Source organism: Oryctolagus cuniculus, chromosome 15 (genome assembly GCF_964237555.1).
Source record: "Oryctolagus cuniculus chromosome 15, mOryCun1.1, whole genome shotgun sequence".
Classification (NCBI taxonomy): domain Eukaryota; kingdom Metazoa; phylum Chordata; class Mammalia; order Lagomorpha; family Leporidae; genus Oryctolagus; species Oryctolagus cuniculus.
In genome coordinates this window covers 64,502,563-64,526,315 of record NC_091446.1, presented here as the reverse complement: position 1 = coordinate 64,526,315, position 23,753 = coordinate 64,502,563, and the positions used below count along the sequence as shown (strand labels likewise).

General features: G+C 45.5%; 1 protein-coding gene across 4 annotated transcripts in view; it reads left to right on the top strand.

Moving 5' to 3' along the window:
- Positions 1–10,494: 10,494 nt before the first annotated feature.
- ANXA7 (annexin A7) overlaps positions 10,495–23,753 on the top strand; it is a 30,581-nt gene continuing 17,322 nt past the window's right edge. For 2 of the 4 annotated variants that reach the window (XM_070057842.1, XM_008269958.4), the window contains exons 1-3: positions 10,495–10,630; positions 20,735–20,789; positions 23,548–23,752. In XM_070057842.1, coding sequence (XP_069913943.1) covers positions 20,736–20,789; positions 23,548–23,752 — 259 coding nt within the window. In that variant the 5' untranslated portion in view covers positions 10,495–10,630; position 20,735. Of the gene's footprint in view, positions 10,631–19,332; positions 19,512–20,734; positions 20,790–23,547; position 23,753 lie in introns of those variants that run through there. The other 2 variants (XM_070057841.1, XM_070057843.1) reach the window with 2 other exon arrangements.

The following is a 23,753-nucleotide window of genomic DNA, read 5'->3' as shown; positions in this document are numbered from 1 at the left end:
GTCATTTGTTTTATCTAATTTCTGGCTCGCCGGCAAATATTACTCACCTTCACCAACAACACCTCAGGAGTTTCCCTTTTGCAGAGGGAATGATTAGCATCAGTTCTCTGTTTGGGCCTGCCTCTTTTTGTTTTTTTAAGATTTATTTTATTTTATTTATTTGAAAGGCAAAGTTAGAGAGATAGAGAAGTTTTCCATCTGCTGGTTCACTCCCCAAATGGCCACAACTGTCAGAGCTGAGCCAATCAAAAGCCAGGAGCTAGGAGCCAAGAGCTTTTTCCTGGTCTCCCACGTGGGTACAACGGCCCAAGCAACTGGGCCATCCTCCGCTTTTTTTCCCAGGCACATTAGCAGGGAGCTGGATCAGAAGTGGAGTAGCTAAGGACTCACACTGGCACCCATAAGGAATGCTGACACTGCCAGCCGGGCTTTAACCTACTGTGCCACAGCACCAGCCCTGGGCCTGCCACTTTTAACAATGGTTGTCTCATGTCATCCTTCTGTCTCTTTTTAAAAATGTTGATTTATTTGAAAGAGTGACAGAGAGAAAGGGAGAGATAGAGACAGTTCTTCGATTTGCTGGTTCACTCCCCAAATGTCTACAACAACCAGGGCTAGGTTAGGCTAGGCTGAAGCCAGGAGTTAGGACTTCCATCCACATCTCCGATGTGAACAACTGGAACTGAAGTACTTGGGCCATCAACTGCTGCCTCCTAGGTACATTAAGAGGAAGCTGGATCAGAAGTGTATAGTAGTCAGGACTCAGCCAGGCACTCTGATAGGGGATGTAGGCATCCCAAGCAGCAGCTTAACCCAGTGCACAATTGCACCTGTCCCCATCCTTCTTTTATCCTACTGAGGGTTAGGACATCCCCTCACTATTTATTCCTGAAACCTTGCCATGAGCTACAGACACACACAGACACAACCTGTCACTTGAATACACACATTTACACTCTTAATGCCCACTCTTACAAAGGTAATTTTAAAATTCATTGTTTATTCAAAACATTTAGTACTTACCCCATTGGCTTTGTAATGTGTATTTGGGGGAGTAGGAAGGTGAATGAAACATTTTTAACCTCCTGGGAAGGGAAATGGTTCATCTACAGAGATAACTTTAAGATGTAATATGGAATAAGAAACATGAGAGAGCCTAAAGTACTAAGGAAGTAGAGTGAAAAAAGATAACTTTGCTAAATGACAGTGAGGGTATTATGAATTAGGATTTTAGGAAACAGAGCATTCCCTATAGAACAACAGAAACAGAAGTTTGGAGGCAAAAAAGCATAGGGGGCATTTTAGGATACTTTGGGGGATTTGTATAAATTGAGTCTGGAAAATTTATTGGGACTAGATTATGGATGGAGTGTAGCCTGCTGATCAGCTTTGAATTTATTTAGGCCTGAATATGAACCTTGGAGCCACCATCAACATCTTTATGCCTGTGAAAGCTAAACTACTCTAAGCCTCAGTTTTCTCATCTGGGGTTTAATCACTAATACTCAAAGTTACATTAAGAGTTAAATGGAGGGGTTGGCCTTGTGGCAGCAGGTTACAAACCTCAGCCTTCAATGCTGGAGTGCCATATGGGTGCCTTTTAGAGCCCCAGTTGCCCTGCTTTTGATTCAGCTTCCTGCTAATGCCATGGTAAAGCAGCAGAAGATGACCCAAGTTCTTGGGCCACTGCACCCACGTGGGAGACCAGGATGAAGCTCCAGGCTCCGAGCTTTTGGCCCAGCCCTGACTTGGGGAGTAAACCAGTAGATGGAAGATCTCTGTGTGTGTGTCTCCCTTTCTCTCTAACTCTGCCTTTCAAATAAATTTTTAAAATCTTAAAAATAAATTTATTTAAAAACAGTTCAATGGAAATGCTTGCAGAGTTGGCGAACTCACATATCTCAATTTCAAAATTTATTACAAAGTAGCCGGCGCCGCGGCTCACTAGGCTAATCCTCCGCCTAGCGGCGCCGGCACACCGGGTTCTAGTCCTGGTCAGGGCGCGGGATTCTGTCCCGGTTGCCCCTCTTCCAGGCCAGCCCTCTGCTGTGGCCAGGGAGTGCAGTGGAGGATGGCCCAGGTGCTTGGGCCCTGCACCCCATGGGAGACCAGGAAAAGCACCTGGCTCCTGGCTCCTGCCATCGGATCAGCGTGGTGCGCTGGCCGCAGCGCGCTGGCCGTGGCGGCCATTGGAGGGTGAACCAACGGCAAAGGAAGACCTTTCTCTCTGTCTCTCTCTTTCACTGTCCACTCTGCCTATCAAAAAAAAAAAAAAAAAAAGCAACAGTAATCAAGACTGTGAGAGATTGGCATTGTGGCATAGTGGGTTAAGCTGCTGCTGTAATCCGATATGGGCACCAGTTTGATTACCAGCTGCTGCACTTCTAATCCAGCTACCTGATAATGCATTTTAGGAAAGCAGTGGAAGATGGCCTGAATGCTTGGCTCCCTGCCAAGCAAGTAGGAAACCTGAAAGAAGCTCCTTGTTCCTGGTTTTGTCCTGGCCCTGCCCCAGCTGTTGCAGCCATTTGGGGAATAAACCAGCAGATGGAAGATCTCTCTCTCTCCCACTGTGTAATTCTGTCTTTCAAATAAATAATTTTTTAAGACAGATTAGGTGGCCGGCGCCGCAGCTCAATAGGCTAATCCTCTGCCTGTGGCGCCAGCACACTGGGTTCTAGTCCCTGTCGGGGCGCCAGATTCTGTCCCAGTTGCCCCTCTTCCAGGCCAGCTCTCTGCTGTGGCCAGGGAGTGCAGTGGAGGATGGCCCAAGTGCTTGGGCCCTGCACCCCATGGGAGACCAAGATAAGCACCTGGCTCCTGGCTTCAGATCAGCGTGGTGTGCACGCCGGCCGCAGTGGCCATTGGAGGGTGAACCAACGGCAAAGGAAGACCTTTCTCTCTGTCTCTCTCTCTCACTGTCCACTCTGCCTGTCAAAAAAAAAAAAAAGATTAGGTGTGATGGCACAGCACAGCAGGTTAAACTGCATTGCATATTGGAGTGCCAGTCTGAGTCTCCATCACTTCACTTCCAATCCAGCTTCCTGGTAGTGCACATGGGAAGGCAGCTAGTGATAGTCCAAGTATTTGGATTCCTATCACTCATGTGGGAGACCCGGATAGAGAGATCTGGTCTGCTGGTTTCATCCTGGCCCAGCCCCAGGTGTTGCGGGCATTTTAGGAGTGAATGAGTGGATGGAGATCTCTGTGTCTCTCCCTCCCTCTCTGCCTTTCAAGTAAGTAAATCTTTAGAATTCATTTAATTTTGTGCTTCAAAGAACACTGTGAAGAAAATAAAAAGAATGGGAGAAAATGCTGTCTTGTATCTGTAGGTTCTACATCCACGGAGTCAGCTAACTGCAGTTAAAAAATATTTGGGAAAAAAAATTATACTTGTACTGAGTGTGTATAAACTTTTTATCTTGTCACCATTCCTTAAACAATATTACATAATGACTATTTGATGACACTTATATCTTAGAAGTCATTATTAGTAATCCAAAAATGATTTAAAATACATGTATGTTTGAATCATGCACCACTTTTTGTAACAGACTGGAGCATCCTGGGATCTTGGTATCTGCAGGGAGTCCTAGAACCAACCCTCTGCACATACCAAGGGACAACTATATTCATAAATCATATCTGATATGGGACTAGTATTCAGAACTTAACTTGAAGAACTCTCACAGCCTAAAAGGACAAAACTCAATTAAAAATGGGTAAATGATCTCAACAGACATTTCTCCAAAGATGCCTAAATGACAAGTAAGTACTTGAAAAGATGCTCAGCATCATTAGTCATTAGGAAATAAAGTTTGTAGAAAGTGGAATTCAAGGATAATTTTATTTTGGTGCAAAACATTTGAAATCAGTTTTTCATAATATATATTTTCCATGAACTTTTTGAAGACTCATAGAAACCAAAACCACAATCATACACCACTTCATACTACTGGCTACAATGGCTATAATAAAAGAGGCAGTAATAAGTTTGACAAGGATATGGAGAAACTGAAACCTTCGTACCCTGCTGCTGGTAGGAATGTAAAATGGTGCAGCCATTTTGGAAAATGGTCTGTCCATTCCCCAAAAAGTTACAAATTGATGGATGGGAGCTCTATGTCTGTCAAGCAAATAATTTTTTTTAAGGTTACACATTGAGCTGATGTTGTGCTCCAGTAGATTACCTCGCTGCTTGGGTTATCTACATTGGATATCAGTGCTGGAGTCCCCACTACATGCCTCCCATCAGCTTCCTGCTGATGCAACTGTGAGGCACAAGATGATGACTCAAGTACTTGGATCCCTGTCACCCAAGTATGAGACTTGGTTGAAGTTTCTGGCTCTTGGCTTCAGCAGCCTGGCTGTGCGGGCATTTGGGGAGTAAACCAGTGAGTAGAAAATACCTCTCCCTCCCCTTTTTTGCTACCTCTTCTCTGCCTTTCAAGTAAATTAAAATCATAAGTAGGGGGTAAAGTGGGTAAAGCAGCCACTTGCAGTGCCAACAGCCCATATGGGCGTTGGTTCAAGTCCCTACTGTTCCACTTCCGATCCAGCTCTCTGCTATGGCATGGGAAAGTAGTAGAAGATAGCCCAAATCCTTGGGCCCCTACACCCACATGGGAGACCCAGAGGAAGCTCCAGGCTCCCGGCTTCAGATGTTAGGCTACAAAAAGGAATGAAGTACTGGTTTATACTACAATATGAATGAAGCCTGAAAACAAAGACACCAGACACAAAAGACTACATATTGTATGAGCAAATATATGTGAAATGTCCAGAACAGGAAAATTCTGGAGACAAAGTAGATTAGTGGCTGGGGAGGATGGAGATATTGGTGATAGCTAAAGAGGCCGGTGCCGTGGCTCACTAGGCTAATCCTCCACCTGTGGCGCTAGCACCCCGGGTTCTAGTTCCGGTCGGGGTGCCGGATTCTGTCCTGGTTGCTCCTCTTCCAGTCCAGCTCTGTGCTGTGGCCCAGGAGTGCAGTGGAGGATGGTCCAGGTCCTTGGGCCCTGCACCCCATGGGAGACCAGGAGAAGCACCTGGCTCCTGGCTTCAGATCAGCTTCAGATCACTGGGTGGGGGGTGGGGGTGTGAACCAATGGAAAAGGAAACCAAATGGAAAAGTGTCTGTCTCTCTCACTGTCCACTCTGCCTGTCAAAATAAATAAATTAATTAATTAAAGTGTATGAGGTTTCTTTGGGGGATGATGTAACCATATTGAAATTGTGATGGGTACACAACTTTTTTTTAAAGATTTTATTTATTTGAAAGAGTTACGGCCGGCGCCGCGGCTCACTAGGCTAATCCTCCGCCTAGCGGCGCCGGCACACCGGGTTCTAGTCCCGGTCGGGGCGCCGGATTCTGTCCCGGTTGCCCCTCTTCCAGGCCAGCCCTCTGCTGTGGCCAGGGAGTGCAGTGGAGGATGGCCCAGGTGCTTGGGCCCTGCACCCCATGGGAGACCAGGAAAAGCACCTGGCTCCTGGCTCCTGCCATCGGATCAGCGTGGTGCGCTGGCCGCAGCGCGCTGGCCGTGGCGGCCATTGGAGGGTGAACCAACGGCAAAGGAAGACCTTTCTCTCTGTCTCTCTCTTTCACTGTCCACTCTGCCTATCAAAAAAAAAAAAAAAAAAAGCAACAGTAATCAAGACTGTGAGAGATTGGCATTGTGGCATAGTGGGTTAAGCTGCTGCTGTAATCCGATATGGGCACCAGTTTGATTACCAGCTGCTGCACTTCTAATCCAGCTACCTGATAATGCATTTTAGGAAAGCAGTGGAAGATGGCCTGAATGCTTGGCTCCCTGCCAAGCAAGTAGGAAACCTGAAAGAAGCTCCTTGTTCCTGGTTTTGTCCTGGCCCTGCCCCAGCTGTTGCAGCCATTTGGGGAATAAACCAGCAGATGGAAGATCTCTCTCTCTCCCACTGTGTAATTCTGTCTTTCAAATAAATAATTTTTTAAGACAGATTAGGTGGCCGGCGCCGCAGCTCAATAGGCTAATCCTCTGCCTGTGGCGCCAGCACACTGGGTTCTAGTCCCTGTCGGGGCGCCAGATTCTGTCCCAGTTGCCCCTCTTCCAGGCCAGCTCTCTGCTGTGGCCAGGGAGTGCAGTGGAGGATGGCCCAAGTGCTTGGGCCCTGCACCCCATGGGAGACCAAGATAAGCACCTGGCTCCTGGCTTCAGATCAGCGTGGTGTGCACGCCGGCCACGGCGGCCATTGGAGGGTGAACCAACGGCAAAGGAAGACCTTTCTCTCTGTCTCTCTCTCTCACTGTCCACTCTGCCTGTCAAAAAAAAAAAAAAAAAAAAAAAGTTACACAGAGAAGGAGAGGCAGAGAGAGAGGTCTTCCATCTGCTAGTTCACGCCCCAGTTGGCCGCAACAGCTGGAACTGCACCAATCCAAAGCCAGGGGCCAGGAGCTTCTGGGTCTTCCCATGAGGATACAGGGGCCCAAGGACTTGGGCCATCTTCTCCTGCTTTCCCAGGCACAGCATAGAGCTGGATCGAAAGTAGAGCAGCTGGGACTCAAACCAACGCCCATATGGGATGCCGACACTGGAGGCAGTGGCTTTACCCACGCCACAGTGCCAGCCCCCACAACTTTTGAATATACCAAAAACTATGGTGTTACATACTTTAAATGGGTATATTATACTTCAATAAAGCTATCACCAATAATATTTGTAAGTCAATGTAAATGAGAATATTTGTTAAGTGCTCAACAGAGGCCTAGCACCAGTATATAGTTAATAGTAACTATTATTGAATACATAAAACTTTGAATTGTATTCAGTAACAGATTAGACTGGTACTACTGTGTAAGATGTGCAGTGATGGACAAAAGCAGTTTGGGACACTGTTTCAGATGAGAGGATGCAGGTATCAGTTACTAAGGTGATGGCAGTGGACATAGATAGGAAGAGGTAGTTTATAACAAAGTACACGTATAGTAACATTGAATATTAGGGAGACCAGGAAGAAGCTCCTGGCTCCTGGCTTCGGATCAGCACAGCTCCGGCCATTGTGGCCATCTGGGGAATGAACCAGAGGATGGAAGACCTCTCTCTGTGTCTCTACCTCTCTCTGTAACTCTTTCTTTTTTTTTTATTTATTTATTTATTTTTTTTTATTTATTTTTTTTATTTTTGACAGGCAGAGTGGACAGTGAGAGAGAGAGACAGAGAGAAAGGTCTTCCTTTTGCCGTTGGTTCACCCTCCAATGGCCGCCGCGGCCGGCGCGCTGCGGCCGGCGCACCGCGCTGATCCGATGGCAGGAGCCAGGAGCCAGGTGCTTTTCCTGGTCTCCCATGGGGTGCAGGGCCCAAGCACCTGGGCCATCCTCCACTGCACTCCCTGGCCACAGCAGAGGGCTGGCTTGGAAGAGGGACAACCGGGACAGAATCCGGCGCCCCGACCGGGACTAGAACCCGGTGTGCCGGCGCCGCTAGGCGGAGGATTAGCCTAGTGAGCCGCGGCGCCGGCCTCTCTGTAACTCTTTCAAATAAATAAAATAAGTCTTTAAAAAAACATTGAATATTAGAAAATGAGAATAAAATCTCAAGATTTAGTTTACGGATTGTGATGGATGAAGGGTATTGTATCTGCCAGAGTCTACTCTGGAGACAAACCTTACACGACAGGTGGCATAAAACTTCCAACTTCTTGGGAAAATATAGAAAAGTTCAGTGAGCTTCATGCTCACTGCTGAGGATTCTGAGATGAGTTCTGATTTAATGTATTTAATAGGAGACTGACAAGGTGTGACAAACATCAAATTTTGAAAGCTACCATTGCAAATCCCTCAGCATAGCACTACCATAGATCCTCTCAGTGTATCTATCAGAGCCAATTTTTATGAGGTAGTTGGCTTGGATTTTGTGATGCTATTATGGTAAATTGTCTAGGCTCTAGAAAGATTCTTGTCCTGGAACTTAGATGCTAGTGGGAGAAACTAGGAAACACAAAATTTCAGATGCTTTTAAGTGCTGTAAAGAAAATGAAATAGGGCAATGAATGTATATTTAACATAGTAGTATAGGTGGCAATGGCAACTAACTCTGCGATGTTAGGGAGTAACCTTGCCACCATGACATACGGTGGAGAATGTTCCAAGTAGAAGCAATAGAAAGTACAAAGGTCCTAAGAATTTTTGGTGTGTTGGGCACGAGATTGATATGTTTGGATAGAATGCCACTGTGACTAGAGTTTAATGTTTGAAAAGCCAGGTGAAAAGGAACTAGATGATTGAGGTAGACAGGAACCCTATTGGATAGGGCCTAATCAGGCGTCTAGATTTTATTCTGGCACCATTGGGAAGCTATTATAGGAGTTTATCCAAGGGAGTGACATGACTCAGTTTATTCTTTAGAAAGGTCACTCTGACTCAAAATTTCTTAATCTCAGTGCTATTCACATTTTGGACTGAGTAATTCTTCGTTGTAGGGAGGATTGTAGGGTACTGAGGTAAATTTCTGGCCTCTTGCCACTATATGCTACTCAAACTTCTCTCCCCTTGCCCACCCCTAGTTGTGAAAATCAAAAATGCCTCCAGATTTTGCTAAGTGTCTCCCAAGGGACAACATTACTGTTACAACTACAAAAAGTGTGTGTAAACAGACTGACACAGTGGGATGTTTATATTAGAATTACAGTGGCTCCTATTCACATGAACTCTAGAATATACGATAGCCTTCAGAGATGTTTTGTTCAATTTTTGCTAAGATCGTGAAGTTAAGCACTCATGTACTCTGACTCCACTTAACTGCCATAGTGGGCATCTACAGAAGATCCAGTTGAGAACTAAAGGGAATAATTAGGTCCATCAAAGCAAAGGCAAGGAAAAGCAAAAGATCAGAAGAGTTTGTCAGCAGGAGGGAGGTGGGCAACGTTTCAATCAAGTCTAAGTAGATAATTGTTAGGAAGTGGGCAGTGCTTGCTAGACAGGAAGTGTGAGAAAAGAAAGGGTCTGATTCTACAGTGCCTTGTATACTAGGAAAGATGGACAAGTTGGAAGGATAAAATGGTAGTATCTGATGAGACTTGGATATTTGGGCCTACAGGTCGGGAACATACTCCTTTCTGGTGATAAGGCAGAGGGAGGGGCGAGGAACACTGTAAACAAAGGAGTAGCCTAGGCTTCTCCGGAACGATTAAATTCTGGTGGAATCTGGGGGCAGGTATGACAGAAAGGCCTTTTACTTGCCAGATACAGAGACTAGTGGGAGCTGGGGAAAGTAAGGGTACCCAGAGTCTTGGGTGGTTTGGTCTGTCGTTGAGTTTGGCAGTGACTGATAGCTGCATTCTCAGGTACTTTCCACTTTACCCGTTTTGGGTACGTGTGTATGTTGCTCTTTCCACTTGAAATCTTAATCCACCCTGCTCCACTTCCACAAGATTTTGCATAGAAATGCATGTAAAATAATAGCTTTAAGGTTCTCAAACTCGAGTGTGCATCAGAACCACCCGAGAGGACCCTACTCTGGGCCTGGAGTTTCAGTCAGTGCTTGTAAGGTCTAGCCCAAGAATTTGTATTTATTTGTTTTTTGTTGTTGTTTTGTTGTTTTTTGGTTTTTTTTTTTTGAAGATTTATTCTTTCATTTGACAGAGTTACGGACAGTGAGAGAGACAGAGAGAAAGCAGAGAGAAAGGTCTTCCCTCTACTGGTTCACTCCCCAAATGGCCGCCACGGCTGGTTCTGTGCCAATCCGAAGCCATGAGCCAGGTGCCCCCTCCTGGTCTCCTATGCGGGTGCAGGGCCCAAGCACTTGGGCCACCCTCTGCTGCCCTCCCGGGCCACAGCAGAGAGCTGGACTGGAAGAGGAGCAACCGGGACCAGAACCCGGCGCCCACATGGGATGCTGGCGCCGCAGGCAGAGGATTAACCAAGTGAGCCGTGGCGCGGGGCCCCCAAGAATTTGTATTTCTAACAGGTTTCCAGATGATGACACTGCTCTAGGGACCACATTCTGAGAACCACTGTGAAAGGTTGAGTGGTTTTTGCCCTGGAATACAAATTCCTTAACCCGTTTTCAGATATTGGTGTGAGCCCTTGTAATTGCCTCAAATGTTCACTTCTGGTGTGTGTTTAATGCTGTCATGAAGGGAGCCTAGAATCACCTAAGAACTCGCTCGCGGAGTCGTTTTTGATTAGTACATCCTCACTTCCTGGCTGTGCAGAAGAACCAATAACCACTATTTCACAGGTGGCTAATACAAAACGCTGTGCTTGTCGCCGGAAGATGCCTGAAGGACGGCATTTCACAGGCAGAGAGTAGTGTCAGCCCCTCTCCCCCGCCCACCACGGAAGGGGCTCGGGGATCCCCCGAGAACCACTGCAACTCCCTTACTCCCTAGAGCGCAGGGATTGCGGTGGGAGCCTGGGGACCGAGAAATGTGATAAAACCGGCTGGGTCACTGGAAGGGAGCGACTTTTCCCGCAGGTGGGGCCGCGGGGCGGGGCGAGGGGAAAGGTCGGCCCGCGCCGGGCTCCGGCGGGGCGGTCCCAGCTGCAGCGGCGCTGCTAACGGGCTCGCGCCGCCGCCGGCGTCCCGCCCGCCCTCGGCCGGCCCAGGCTCCATCTTGCTGACGAGCAGGTTGTGCTGTGACGCTGCCGCTCCCTCAGGTGAGCCTTGGCGGCCCCTCTTCCCACTCTCCCCCGACCCTGACCTCGCACGGCTCGGTCACCTTGCCCCCGGCCAGCTCTGGGGCCCGCGGTCCCGGAGATGTTGGCGCTTTGCGTGTGTCCCCGCTTCAGGGCGTGGCGGAGGGGCGGGGAGGGTCTAGGAGTGGGGTTGGGGGTGGGCAGCGGCTCGGGACCCGGCTGCGAGGTGGGCGCGCGTGGAGGTGGACGCGGGTGGCGGCGCCTGGGAGAGAGGAGGGGGTCTCGGCCGTCGCTTGGCGGCGCGCAGATCCGAGCGGGCAGGGACGGCCGGCCCTCAGGTGGAGGGGCTGAGGCCAGGGGTGGCCTTGCTGACGCCCCCGCAGCGGAGGCCGAGTAGGAGCGTTACTGAAGACCACGCCTGGCTGGGGACCGCGCGCTCTGGTGACACTGCATATTTAGGGAAACTTGGGACGTTGCTGTGCGTAGTTAACCCTAGGGCGTGCGCCAGCCCGAGGTCGTACGTTGCTTCGGGTTCACAACTCTTAACTACTCGAGGAAAGAGCATTCCGGGTTTGATTCCCGTTCCGTGACCTGCGGCGGACCCTTCCCAGGGAAACCAAGGCACCGAGGGAGAGCCGGCCGGTGTCTGCCGTGAGGTGACACTGTCTGCCTCTTGCCTTCAGACTCCCCGGTTGCTGCCAGCCGATGGGGAGCTGATGCGATAGTCATCTGCCCTGATTAGGTACCGAGTGTAACGATTGGCTTCTCAGGTGCGAAAGGCTTTGCGAGCGCTAGGTAGGCGGCTGCAGGAGTCGGCCCCTGCGGACCTCGACTGCTTTTCAGCCCTCAGCGCCTCTCCCAGGGCAGGGCCAGTCGTGCCCTCCACGCTTTTTTTTTTTTTTTTCCGTTCCGGACCTAGAGGCCAGTTTTGGAAAATTGTATCTGCTGTTGCCTAACTTTAGTCACTTTTCCTGTTGTTTCCCTCCTCCTCCTTTTTTTTTTTTTTTTTAACCCCACCCCCACCCCGCGTAAGTTTGCAACAGCTGCCTCTTGTCCCTGGGCTGCATGCCATCCGTGAGACGCCCATGGTGGGCCCCTCCCCTTTTACTAGGTGACTCACTGGGTGGAGATTGGTTTGGAGAAGCAACAATAATTTTCTGGTTTTAAAAAAGTGATTGCTGACAGAGAATGTTTAAAAGAAAACCTCTGGTTCACCAGTAGAGTCTCATTCACTGGGCAAGGCTAAGTCATTTGTTGAGTCACATTTTGTGATTATTTTTTTAATCTACTGTTTGAATAGATGATACAGACATAATTCTGAAAGTGCTCAAGGTACACTGGAAAGTAAGCCTCCCTCCAGGAGCCACCGTTTTATACTTCCTTGAATATCCTTTCAGGAATATTCTGTACATATACTACACGAGACAATAAGTGTATTTTTTTTACTCATAAGTTTGCAGACCTCTTGTGCACTTTTTTACTTTTTCCCCCTTCATATTAAGTGTTGGAGATGATTTAATGTTTGAATTTAAAAACTTTTTTTAAGATTTATTTTATTATTTATATGAAAGAGTTATACAGAGAGAAGGAGAGGCCGAGAGAGAGAGGTCTTCCATCCGCTGGTTCCCTCTCCAATTGGCCACAACAGGCTGCAGCTGTGCCAGTCCGAAGCCAGAAGCCAAGAGCTTCTTCCGGGTCTCCCACACAGGTGCAGGGGTCCAAGGACTTGGGCCATCGCCTGCTTTCCCAAGCCATCGCAGAGAGCTTGAATGGAAGTGGAGCAGCTGGAACCTGAACCAGTACCCTTATGGGTGGGATGTGGGCACTGCAAGTGGCAGCTTTACCCGCTATGTTACAGTGCCGGAAAAGGTTTATTTAAAAAAAATTTATTTGAAAGACGGCTTCCAGAGAGAGGGAGAGAGAACTTCTGTTCACTGTTCGACTCCCCAAATGACTGCAAAAGCTGGGACTGAACCAGGATAAAGTCAGGAGCATGGAGCTCCATCTGGGTCTTCCAAGTGGTTGGCAGGGTCTCATGCACGCCTGTCTTGTGCTGCCTTCCTAGATAATTCAGCAGGGAGCTGGATGGGAAGTGGAGGAGCAGGAACTTGAGCCAGTGTCCATTTGGGTTGCTGGTGTTGCAGGCATGCTATGCCACAATGCCAGCCCAAACTGCTTTTTTTTTTTTTTTTTGGATAGAGTTAGAGAGAAAGGTCTTCTTTCCGTTGGTTCACCTCGCAAATGGCCGCTACGGCCAGCGCTGCGCCAGTCCAAAGCCAGGAGCCAGGTGCTTCCTCCTGGTCTACCACGCGGGTGCAGGGCCCAAGCACTTAGGCCATCCTCCACTGCACTCCCGGGCCACAGCAGAGAGCTGGACTGGAAGAGGAGCAGCCGGGACTAGAACCTGGCACCCATATGGGATGCCAGTGCCGCAGGTGGAGGATTAACCAAGTGAGCCAAGGTGCCGGCCCCACTGCTTCGTTTTTAATAGCTGCGTCTTTGTCACATGGATATCCATAAGTTTTTTTTAATATCCATAAATTGTTGCATGTGTCTCTTATTGGTGGACATCTAGATTATTTTTAACCTTTTCCTGTTACAAATAATGCTGTAATGAATAGCTTGGTCCATAATTTGCACTGGTGCAATTATTTCTCTAAGATTGATTTCTGCAAATGAAATTGTGTTCTATTCCTTTATGTAATTCTTTTTTTTTTTTTTTTTTTTGACAGAGTTAGAGAGAGAGAGAGAGAGAGAGAGAGAAAGGTCTTCCTTCTGTTGGTTCACTCCCCAAATGGCTGCTATGGCCGGCGCACTGTGCCGATCCAAAGCCAGGAGCCAGGTGCTTCCTCCTGGTCTCCCATGCAGGTGCAGGGCCCAAGCACTCGGGCCATCCTCCACTGCCTTCCCAGGCCACAGCAGAGAGCTGGACTGGAAGAGGAGCAACTGAAACAGAATCCGGCGCCCCAATCGGGACTAGAACCCAGGTTGCCGGCGCCGTAGGCGGAGTATTAGCCTAGTGAGCCACGGCGCTGGATTTATGTTAATTCTTCAAACATAACAAAATTCATTTTCTTTTTTTTTTTTTTTTTAAAGATTTATTTACTTATTTGAAAGTCAGAGTTACACAGAGAGAGGAGGAGAGGCCGAGAGAGAGAGAGAGGTCTTCCATCTGCTGGCTCATTCCCCAGATGGCCACAACGGCCGGAGCTGCACTGATCCAAAGCCAGGAGCCAGGAACTTCCTCTGGGTCTCCCATGTGGCGGCAGGGGCCCAAGGCCTTGAGCCATCTTCTATTGCTATCCCAAGCCACAGCAGAGAGCTGGATCGGAAGTGGAGCAGCCAGGACCCGAATTGGCACCCATATGGGATGCTGGCACTGCAGGCAGCGGCTTTACCTGCTATGCCACAGTGCCAGCCCCCAAAATCCATTTTCTTGAAAGTGCTGTAATTTGTCTTATATACAGATAGTCTTTACTTTGTTTTCCTTCTGTCTTAAAAAGCTTGTTGACATTATTCTTCTTAGGCCTGGAGGACAAGATTTAATATAGCAGTTAAAGGATATAAATATAGGACTTTGTTACTGGAATAATTTCTTGAAACTTAAACTGTTTATGTAGTCTTTCATACAGTAACTACTCTTTGTCTTAAAAATTATTGATTTGGGGGCCAGCGCCATGACTCACATGGCTGATCCTCAACCTGTGGCTCCGGCATCCCATATGGGCACCGGGTTCTAGCCCCAGCTGCTCCTCTTCCAATCCAGCTCTGCAGTGGCCTGGGAGGGCAGTGGAGGATGGCCCAAGTGCTTGGGGCCCCACACCTGCATGGGAGACCAGGAAGAAGCACCTGGCTCCTGGCTTTGCATCAGTGCAGCACCAGCCGTGGCGGCCATTTAGTTGGTGAACCAATGGAAGGAAGACCTTTCTCTCTGTCTCTCTCTGTCTGTAACTCTTCCTGTCTATAAAAAATTATTGATTTGTCTTACAAATTATTTTCAGGTTTTTGCACTTTTTGATCCTGACCCTTTTTGCCCTTGTTGGTCTGATGTTGCTCTCTCTTTCCTCCATACACCAACTAGGCCTGGATAAGAAAGCAAAATGAAGAGCCTCTTTTTTTTTTTTTTTTTTTTTTGCATCTGTTTCTTTGGCTCCCAAGTGACTTGCGAAATTGACTGAATCACTTTTGTTTCTTTCTTTCTTACTGACATTGATTGTATGCATGTCCAGTTATTTCAATTTAGCAAGTTTTTAACTTCTGTGTTTGTCATAACTTAAATTTTTCTCGTTTTTCTGAGCTGTCTACTGAACAGACTGGAACCCCCACACCCCCAACCACACACTTTCTCTCAGCACTTAGGACAGTTCATAAATGTTGATTGAGTCAGATTTGTTTGGCAACCTGATGTAAAAGAAAGGAGTCACGGCCAAATTGAGTAGAAGTCCTAAAATATGTTTAAAATTTAGCCAATTAGATGGTAGATGCAGAAATGCCAAAATATTCTGGTAACCAGGTGTGATTCATAGAGTGGGAGGATTTGCATCACCTGGAAGCTTTGTTAGTCTTGCAGAATCTCGGGCCTCGTGCTGGAGCTACTCTGTGGTTTAACAAGATCCTCATGTGACGTATGTACATGTTAAAGCTGGAGAAGGCCTAATTTCGTCTCCTACATTCTTCAAAGAAGAGAGAGATTTCAGTTAAGTCAGTCAGGATGGATGAGTGAGCCCAGGCTTGAGGGCCAATTCAGTTCATTATAACAGTGGCTTCAGCAAAGGCTTAGTAGGAATGGTTCAAGTGGTAGAGATTTCTCATTGAGGGATAGGTGCTGATAAGAGATTAATTAAGGAGATAAATCAAAGCCAGTTGTAAGGAGACCTGAGTATCAGTTCAGTGAATTTTCATATGATAGTCCACGCATAGTCATTGAAAATTTTTGAGCTAAAAAAATAACCATTTAGGAAAGCTCACCTAGTGTCAGTACCCAGAAAGATTGGAAGATAGTAAGTTTAACAAGAATATAAATGGAGATCTAATTCTAGTAAAATAGACATTGAGTGATGAAACCTGGTCTAAGGGTATGGACATTAGAACAGAAATGACAGGAAGAATAGTAGAGGCATTCCGAAGAAGAATAGAAAAATATTGGGTTACCTACTACACCAGAGTAGGAAGGCCTCCTGACTTTTGTCTAAATCTGTTCCTTATTCGGTTTTGGTGATCATCTATCTCACAGTTACATTTTGCTTGCGCATAATACTGTTGTTCTACCTTCTTGCCAATCTGTGTCCAGCACCTTTTAAACCTAGTTTACCACTTATTCTCCATTTATAGTAATGTTTTATGGTAGATGATAAGTACGTGATTTTATGAGTATACATGAGTACTTGCCAGGTGTATTACATCTGATCATTAATAATATTTTAGATTTTATCAGGCTAAGAAATGATATTTTTAAAAATAAAAATTTACTCACTTGAAAGGCGGAGTGACAGGGAAAGAGAGATACCTTCTATCCTCTATTGATTCATTCTCCACATGGCTGCAACAGCTGGGGCTGGGCCAGGCCAAAGCCAGGAGCCAGGAACTCCATTCATGTTTCTCACTTGGGTGTCAGGGAGCAGAGTAGCCAGGGCTTTAACTGGCACTAAGGTATGGGATATAGGTGTCAGGCGGCAGCTCCCCCTGCTATGCCACAGTGCTGGCCCCTAAAAAGTTTTATGAAGAATTTAGCCAGTGCCGCGGCTCACTAGTCTAATCCTCCGCCTACGGCGCCGGCAACCTGGGTTCTAGTCCCGGCTGGGGTGCCAGTTCTGCCTGGTTGCTCCTCTTCCAGTCCAGCTCTCTGCTGTGGCCCGGGAAGGCAGTGGAGGATGGACCAAGTGCTTGGGCCCTGCACCCACATGGGAGACCAGGAGAAGCACCTGGCTCCTGGCTACGGATCGGCACAGCACGCCGGCTGTAGCAGCCATTTGGGGGGTGAACCAACAGAAGGAAGACCTTTCTCTCTCTCTCTCTCTCTCACTGTCTAACTCTGCCTGTCAAAAAAAAAAAAAAAAAAGAATTTAAACATGCAGAAGTAGAAGAATGTAAGGAATCTCCACATATTCATCACCTCTCATGAAGTTCTCAGCTCATGATTGATCTTGTTTTATCTGTATGCCTGCACAGCCCTTCCATATTACTTTGAACCAAATCTCAGATATCACATTTTATATGTAAATGTTTAGTGTGTATCTGTAAAAGATTAAGGTACTTTATGAAAATCATAATACAATTTTCACACCTGAAGACCTAATAATTTCTTATCAATTTGTAAGGTATTATTTTCCAAATGTAAATGAGCACCTTTGAAGATAATAACTTTCAAACTATGTGTTACAGACTGCAGTTCCAAAAATAAATACTTAAACTTTTGAGTTCATATTGATAACTTAAAGAATTGATCATTTTTCATGCTAGGGAACTAGATCATTACATTGAAAACTGGTTGAAGGGAAAAAATCAAATATTATACCTTTCATATATAACTGTACTTCAAGGAAACCATGGCTGATAAGGGGAAGTTTTTCAAGTATCCCAGATAGTAAATGAAGAAGGAATAATAGAATTAGATGTAGGAACTGATCCTCAGGCACAAAAACGAGAGACATTCTCAAGTCAGTTGTTACTTGTTTCTTGATGAAAGTATGTGAAATACCTAGTGATAAGTCTCGACAGAAAAACTGAATCAGCTCTTTGGCTCTCAGGACGTTAAAGGACCACAGTTTCATGTGGCAGAATCCAGACAGTGGGAGATTTCAGAACAAGCCATCTGGTTTCTTCCACAAATAAACTGCAGAAAATAATAAGGGAGGTGAGGCTTATTGTTGAAAAGATGAGGGGTCTTCAGAAAGTTCATGAAAAGTATGTATGATGAAAAAATTAGGTATGGATTTCAGAATTTTATTCGTGCCAAAGTAAACTTACCCTTGAATTCCATTTTCCATGAACTTTTTGGAGTCCTTTGTACATTGAAGTCTTTATGAATAAAAAGGTCTGATGTCTTCAGAATGGCTTTCAGATAATCTAGCATAGTGATTGAGATACAAATGAAATCAAATTGACCATGACTTGGTAATTGTCTAAAATGAACATGAAGGTAAAAATGTTCATTATACTAGGTTGAACCACAAGGAATTTTTTTGTAAATTAAAACCTCTGAATTTCAGTAATGTCATATAGTTCAACCTAATACTACTCTACTTTTATGTGTGTTTGAAATTTTCTGTAGTAAGAAGTTAAATAGGGGCAGATGCTGTGGCATAGCGGGTAAAGCTGCCACTTGCATCCCATATGGTTACTAGCTCAAGTCCTGGCTGCTCCACTTCCAATCTAGCTCTCTTCTATGGCCTGGGAAAGCAATAAAAGATGGCCCAAGTGCTTGGGCCTCTGCACCTGTGTGGAAAACCTAGCAGAAGCTCCTGGCTTCAGATTGGCCCAGCTGCAGCTGTTGCAGCCATTTGGGGAGTGAACCAGTGGATGAAAGATCTGTCTCCCTCTCTCCCTTCCCCTTCCCCTCCTCCTTCCCCTCTCTTGTTCCACCGCCCCCCCCCCACACCTCTGCCTCTCTGTAACTCTGCCTTTCAAATAAATAAATAAATCTTTTTAGAAAAAAAGTTAAATAAAATAACAAAATAAAGCATTCAAAAGTAATTGGAAATTTTAACACTGACTCATTGATAATAAGGAACTATTATTTTAAATGTAATGACATAACACATTTACTTAATGTATATATGTATTTAATGGCTTATTTACTTATTTGAAAGGCAGAGTTAGATCTTCTATTTATGGTTCATTCCCCCAAATGGCCACAATGGCTGGAGCTGGGCTATACTGAAGTCAGGAGCCAGGAACTCCATCAGGGTCTTCCACATGGATATCAGGGGTCCAGATACTTGGGCTATATTCAAGTGCTTTCTCTGGGCATGTTAGTAGGGAGCCGAATTGGAAGTGGAGCAGCTGGGACTTATACCAGTGCTCTTATGGGATGCCAATATTGCAGGCAGTGGCTTAACCTGCTGCAACACAATGCCAGCCCCTTTGTGTGTGTGTGTGTGTGTGTGTGTGTTTTAATAGTTTAAATCATTTTAATAGTTTAATGGGTTTTTTCCCCCTTTTGGTATAATATTTTTTTTAACCCAGAAGCCTTTTCTTTAAGGTATACAAACTTAATGCATTTCATAAATACAGATTTAGGAACATAGTGATTCTTCCCACCCTTCTCCCTCCTCCCTCTCCTATTGCCATTCTTATTTTTTACTAAGATCTATTTTCAATTGGCTTTATACACATAAGATTAACCCTGTACTTAGTAAATAGTATGAAAAAAACCTATTCCTTGACAGTCAAGATGAGGTCTGTTCAAAGTCATCGCATCTCAAAGTGTCAATGTCACTTCTCTAGGTTACCTTTTAGATGTTCTGGTGGTTACCACAGATGAGGGAGAACATATGCCATTTGTCCTTTTGTGATTGGCTTATTTCACTAAATGTAATGTTTTCCAGTTGCATCCATTTTATTGCAAATGATAAGCTTTCTTTTTTTTTTTACTGCTGTGTAGTATTCCATAGCATACATATCCCATAATTTCTTTATCCAGTCTTCAGTTGATGGACATTTAGGTTGATTCTATATCTTAGCTATTGTTAATTGAGCTGCATTTTTTTTTAACAAGACCTTACGTTTTTAGAGGTACCTATTAAAGCACATAAAGCTAAAATGATGTTACGTCAGGGATTTGCTTCAAAACATTCAGAGGAGTGGTTCAGAGCAAGGCAGAGTATTGAAGAAACAGGATTTGCAACGGATTGGTGATTGTTGCAGCATAGTGATGGATCTGGGGATTTATCTTTACTTTGGAGTAAGTTTAAAGTTTTCCATAATTATAAGTTTAAAAAAATCCAGAGTTTAACCCTGTTTGTAACTCTAGAATATTAACTCTTAATGATTGTGCCATTGTTTCTCATATTGTGATTTTATCTGCATTCATGGAGATTTCTGTGGTACCTGGAAAGCAGTATTTTTAAAGATTTGTTTATGTATTTATTTGAAAGGCAGAGTGATAGAGAGGGAGGGACACAGAGATATCTTCCATCCACTGGCTCACTCCCCTAAATGTGTGCAACAGGCAGGTCTGGGCCAGGCTGAAGCCAGGAGCCAGGAGCTCCATCTTGGTAGCAGAAGCCATTTTCCACTGCCTTCCTAGGCACATTAGCAAGGACTTGAATTGCTCATACTCAGACTCTGATACAAGTTGCCAGTGTTGCAAGTGGTAGCTTAACCTGCACTACAAAAGAGGCCTTGCATTTTTTAAAAAATATTCATTTATTTACTTATTTATTTGAAAGCCAGAGTTACACAGAGATGGAGAGGCAGAGAGAGAGAGAGGTCTTCCATCCGCTGGTTCATTCCCCAATTGGCCACAACTACCAGAGCTGTGCTGATTCAAAGCCAGGAGCTAGGAACTTCCTCCGGGTCTCCCACATGGATGCAGAGGCCCAAGGACTTGGGTCATCTTCTACTGCTCTCCCAGGCCATAGCAGAGAGCTGGATCGGAAGTGGAGCAGCCGGTACTTGAACTGGTGCCCATATGGGATGCTGGCACCACAGGTGGCAGCTTTACCTACTACGCCACAGCGCCGGCCCCAGCATTTTTAGTTTTAATAGTTATGAATTCATTTTAGTGTTACCTTATACTTGTGGCAATAATACTGCAGGTTTTCCATTTATGAAGTGATATAAATCATACTTTTGAAACTCTTAAGTGAAAAATTATTTGGTTTTTAAAATATTCCATAAATAATACTGGTAGAATTCAGATACAGAAATTCAGGTATGATAAGAATCATTGCATGTATGAGATCAAAGTTGGCCCCTTCAGGATGCTGTACTGAATCCATTGGTGCAAATGGTGAACCAGAGTGTTTTAGGAGCTTTCTTTATACCCCTATTATCTACGTTTTAGTGCCTCCCACACTCTTTGGAAAGAATGAGTATTTTGTATTAAAACCATCTGTGTACATCTGTGTATCTTCAGAAGCCTTAACCCTTATAAGAAATTACAGGAAGCATTTTTTGTTACAGAATGTCATACCCAGGCTATCCGCCCAGTGGCTACCCACCTTTCCCTGGATATCCTGTAAGTATTTCCACTTAACAATATTAAAAGTAATTCACGTCCTCAGAAAATTGTGGTCATAGGACTAGTCTGTGATAGATTTTTTTTTTTGAAGATTTATTTTATTTATTTGAAAGAGTTACAAAGAGATGTAGAGACAGAGAGAGAGGTCTTCCATCTGCTGGCTCATTCCCCAGATGGTTGCAACGGCCGGAGCTGCACTGATCCGAAGTCAGGAGCCAGGAGCTTCTTCGGGTCTCCCAGGGAAGGACTTGGGCCATCTTCCACTACTATCCCAGGCCATAGCAGAGAGCTGGATTGGAAGAGAAGTAGCCAGGACTAGAACTGGCGCTCATATGGGATGCCGGTGCTTCAGGCCAGGGCTTTAACCTGTTGTGCCACAGCAACAGCCCCGTGTGATAGATCTTACAGATATGCCACAACAGGGATCATAAACTCAAATGCTCTGAGGTGCCAAGTGAAGACAGAGTGTGAGAACTTAGAGCACCTGCTTCCTCGGGAAAGCCGATGGCTGCTCAGCTCTAGCTTGATGTGGGTACGGCTGTGCAGGAAGGCAGACCAGTGTTGCAGGTTACTCCAATTCTTCAAGTAAGGCAAGAAACCTGGATTTTTTTTATGAAATTGCCCAAGTTTTAAGCATGTGGATGCTTAAAAAAAAAAAAAAGCTAACTGCTCTATGATCTAATAAAACTTATGCATGAGTTGAATCTCTCCCATGAATTCATGATTCTTAAATCTTGTGTTAAAAGTATTAAAATAATTAAGAAGGGCTTGACTCAGAGGTAGCAAATTACAGTGAATCAGAGGGCCCTGGGCTTGTGTTGTGAAACTTGTAGTATTTAGAGTACATTTTACAAATATGCTAAGTTCCACCTTTTTTTTTTTTTTTAAGATTTATTGATTTATTTGAAAGTTACACAGAGGAGAGGCAGAGAGAGAGAGAGGGGTCCTTCATCCAATGATTCACTCCCCAGTTGACCACAATGGCTGGAGCTGCGCCGATCCGAAGCCAGGTGCTTCCTCCAGGTCTCCTACGCGGGTGCAGGGGCCCAAGGACTTGGGCCATACTCCACTGCTTTCCCAATCCATAGCAGAGAGTGGGATTGGAAGTGGAGCAGCCGGGTCTTGAACCGGCGCCCAGATGGGATGCCGGCGCTTCAGGCCAGGGCCTTAACCCACTGAGCCACAGCGCCGGCCCCTACCTTTGTTGATAATTTTGATACTCTGAAGACTGAACTCATTGCTGAGGCATGCATAAGAGTTACCCATTTGTTTTATGCTTGTAAGTATGGAGGGCTGCTGTCTAACCCTAGGAAAATAGAGGAGCCTTTACAGTTTAATGATAATGTGTGTATATCCTCACGCAAGGTGACTATATAACTCTCTTAAATTTATTATAGGAGAGATAAGAGGAATATATTTCCAAGTTCCTGTGTACTAAACTGGACTCTGCCATCCATTTTAGTTAGTGTAGGATAATTTCTGAAACAACGAACCCCCAAATCTCTATGGCTTTACATAATAAAAACTTAGGTCTTGCTCACTTAAGTCGCCTGGAAGTCAGTGGCAGGTTAGGGGGAGGTTGGGAGGAAGCCTTATTTCATGTAGTGTTTTAGGTTCTGAGTCTCCATCCTTAAAACTATTTGTACCCACCTAAAATCCTCACTGGACCCTTTGCTTTTGGCTGGGAGATGAAGGAAGAACATGGAGGATTGGACAGATTTTCAGGAGCCAGGTTGGAAGTGGTGTATGTACATCACTTTTAAGTTCATTCACTGATAAATAGTCACATGGTCCTACCTAGCTGCAAGGAGGTAGGATGTCTGGGAAATATGGTCAAGCTCTGCGGTGAGGGAGTGAAGAGTTTCTTGAACATGTAACCATCTCTGTCACTCTTTGACATTCCTGAGGTCTAAAAAAACCACACTGTGTGTGATTTGGGTCACCTTTTCAAAGTCACCTTAGGCAATAGGTGCAGGTATATTCCAAGAAAGCCATGAATTCTTCTGTTTAGGGTTCTCATATTTTCAGATGCTAGGGAAATGAAGGAATTTAGGAGCTTAAGGTTTGAGAAATAATCTAGTTCTGACTCCCAAGTCGAAAAATAGACCCCTCTTGTCTGATCTAAGTAGAATTAAATTTGAATGCAGACAAACAAATGTTCTGAAAAACTAGTAGATGGATAAATTGATAAACTAGTATAAATTACTAAAGTGTAAAAGAACAAGCTAGAACTTAATACTAGTCTTTTTTTTTTAAAAGATTTTTTAAAAGATTTATTTATTTATTTAAAAGAGTTACACAGAGAGAGGAGAGGCAGAGAGAGAGAGAGAGGTCTTCCATCCCATGGTTCACTCCTCAGTTGGCCTCAATGGCCGAAGCCGCACCCATCCGAAGCCAGGAGCTTCTTCCAGGTCTCCCACACGGGTGCAGGGGCCCAAGGACTTGGGCCATCTTCTACTGCTTCCCCAGGCCATAGAAGAGAGCTGGATTAGAAGAGGAGCATCCTGGTCTCTCAATAGGCGCCCATATGGGATGCCAGCACTTCAGGCCAGGGCATTAACCCATTATGCCACAGTACCAACCCTCCTCCCCCCCCAAAAAAAAAGATTTGAAAGGTAGAGTTAGAGAGGGCTACAGCCTAGGCTACTTGTTTTTGTTTGTTTGTTTGTTTGTTTGTTTTTAAGATGGGTAATATTTCTCTTGGGTCATATTTTCCAGTGATCACATTCATTTGAAAATTTTTCTGATTTTTCAGCCTGCAGGTCAGGAGTCATCCTTCCCCCCTCCGGGTCAGTATCCTTATCCTAGTGGCTTTCCTCCAATGGGAGGAGGTGCCTACCCACCAGCACCAAGTGGCGGCTATCCTGGATCCGGAGGCTACCCTGCGCCTGGAGGCTACCCCGCTCCTGGAGGCTATCCTGGTGCCCCACAGCCCGGTGGAGCCCCATCCTACCCTGGAGG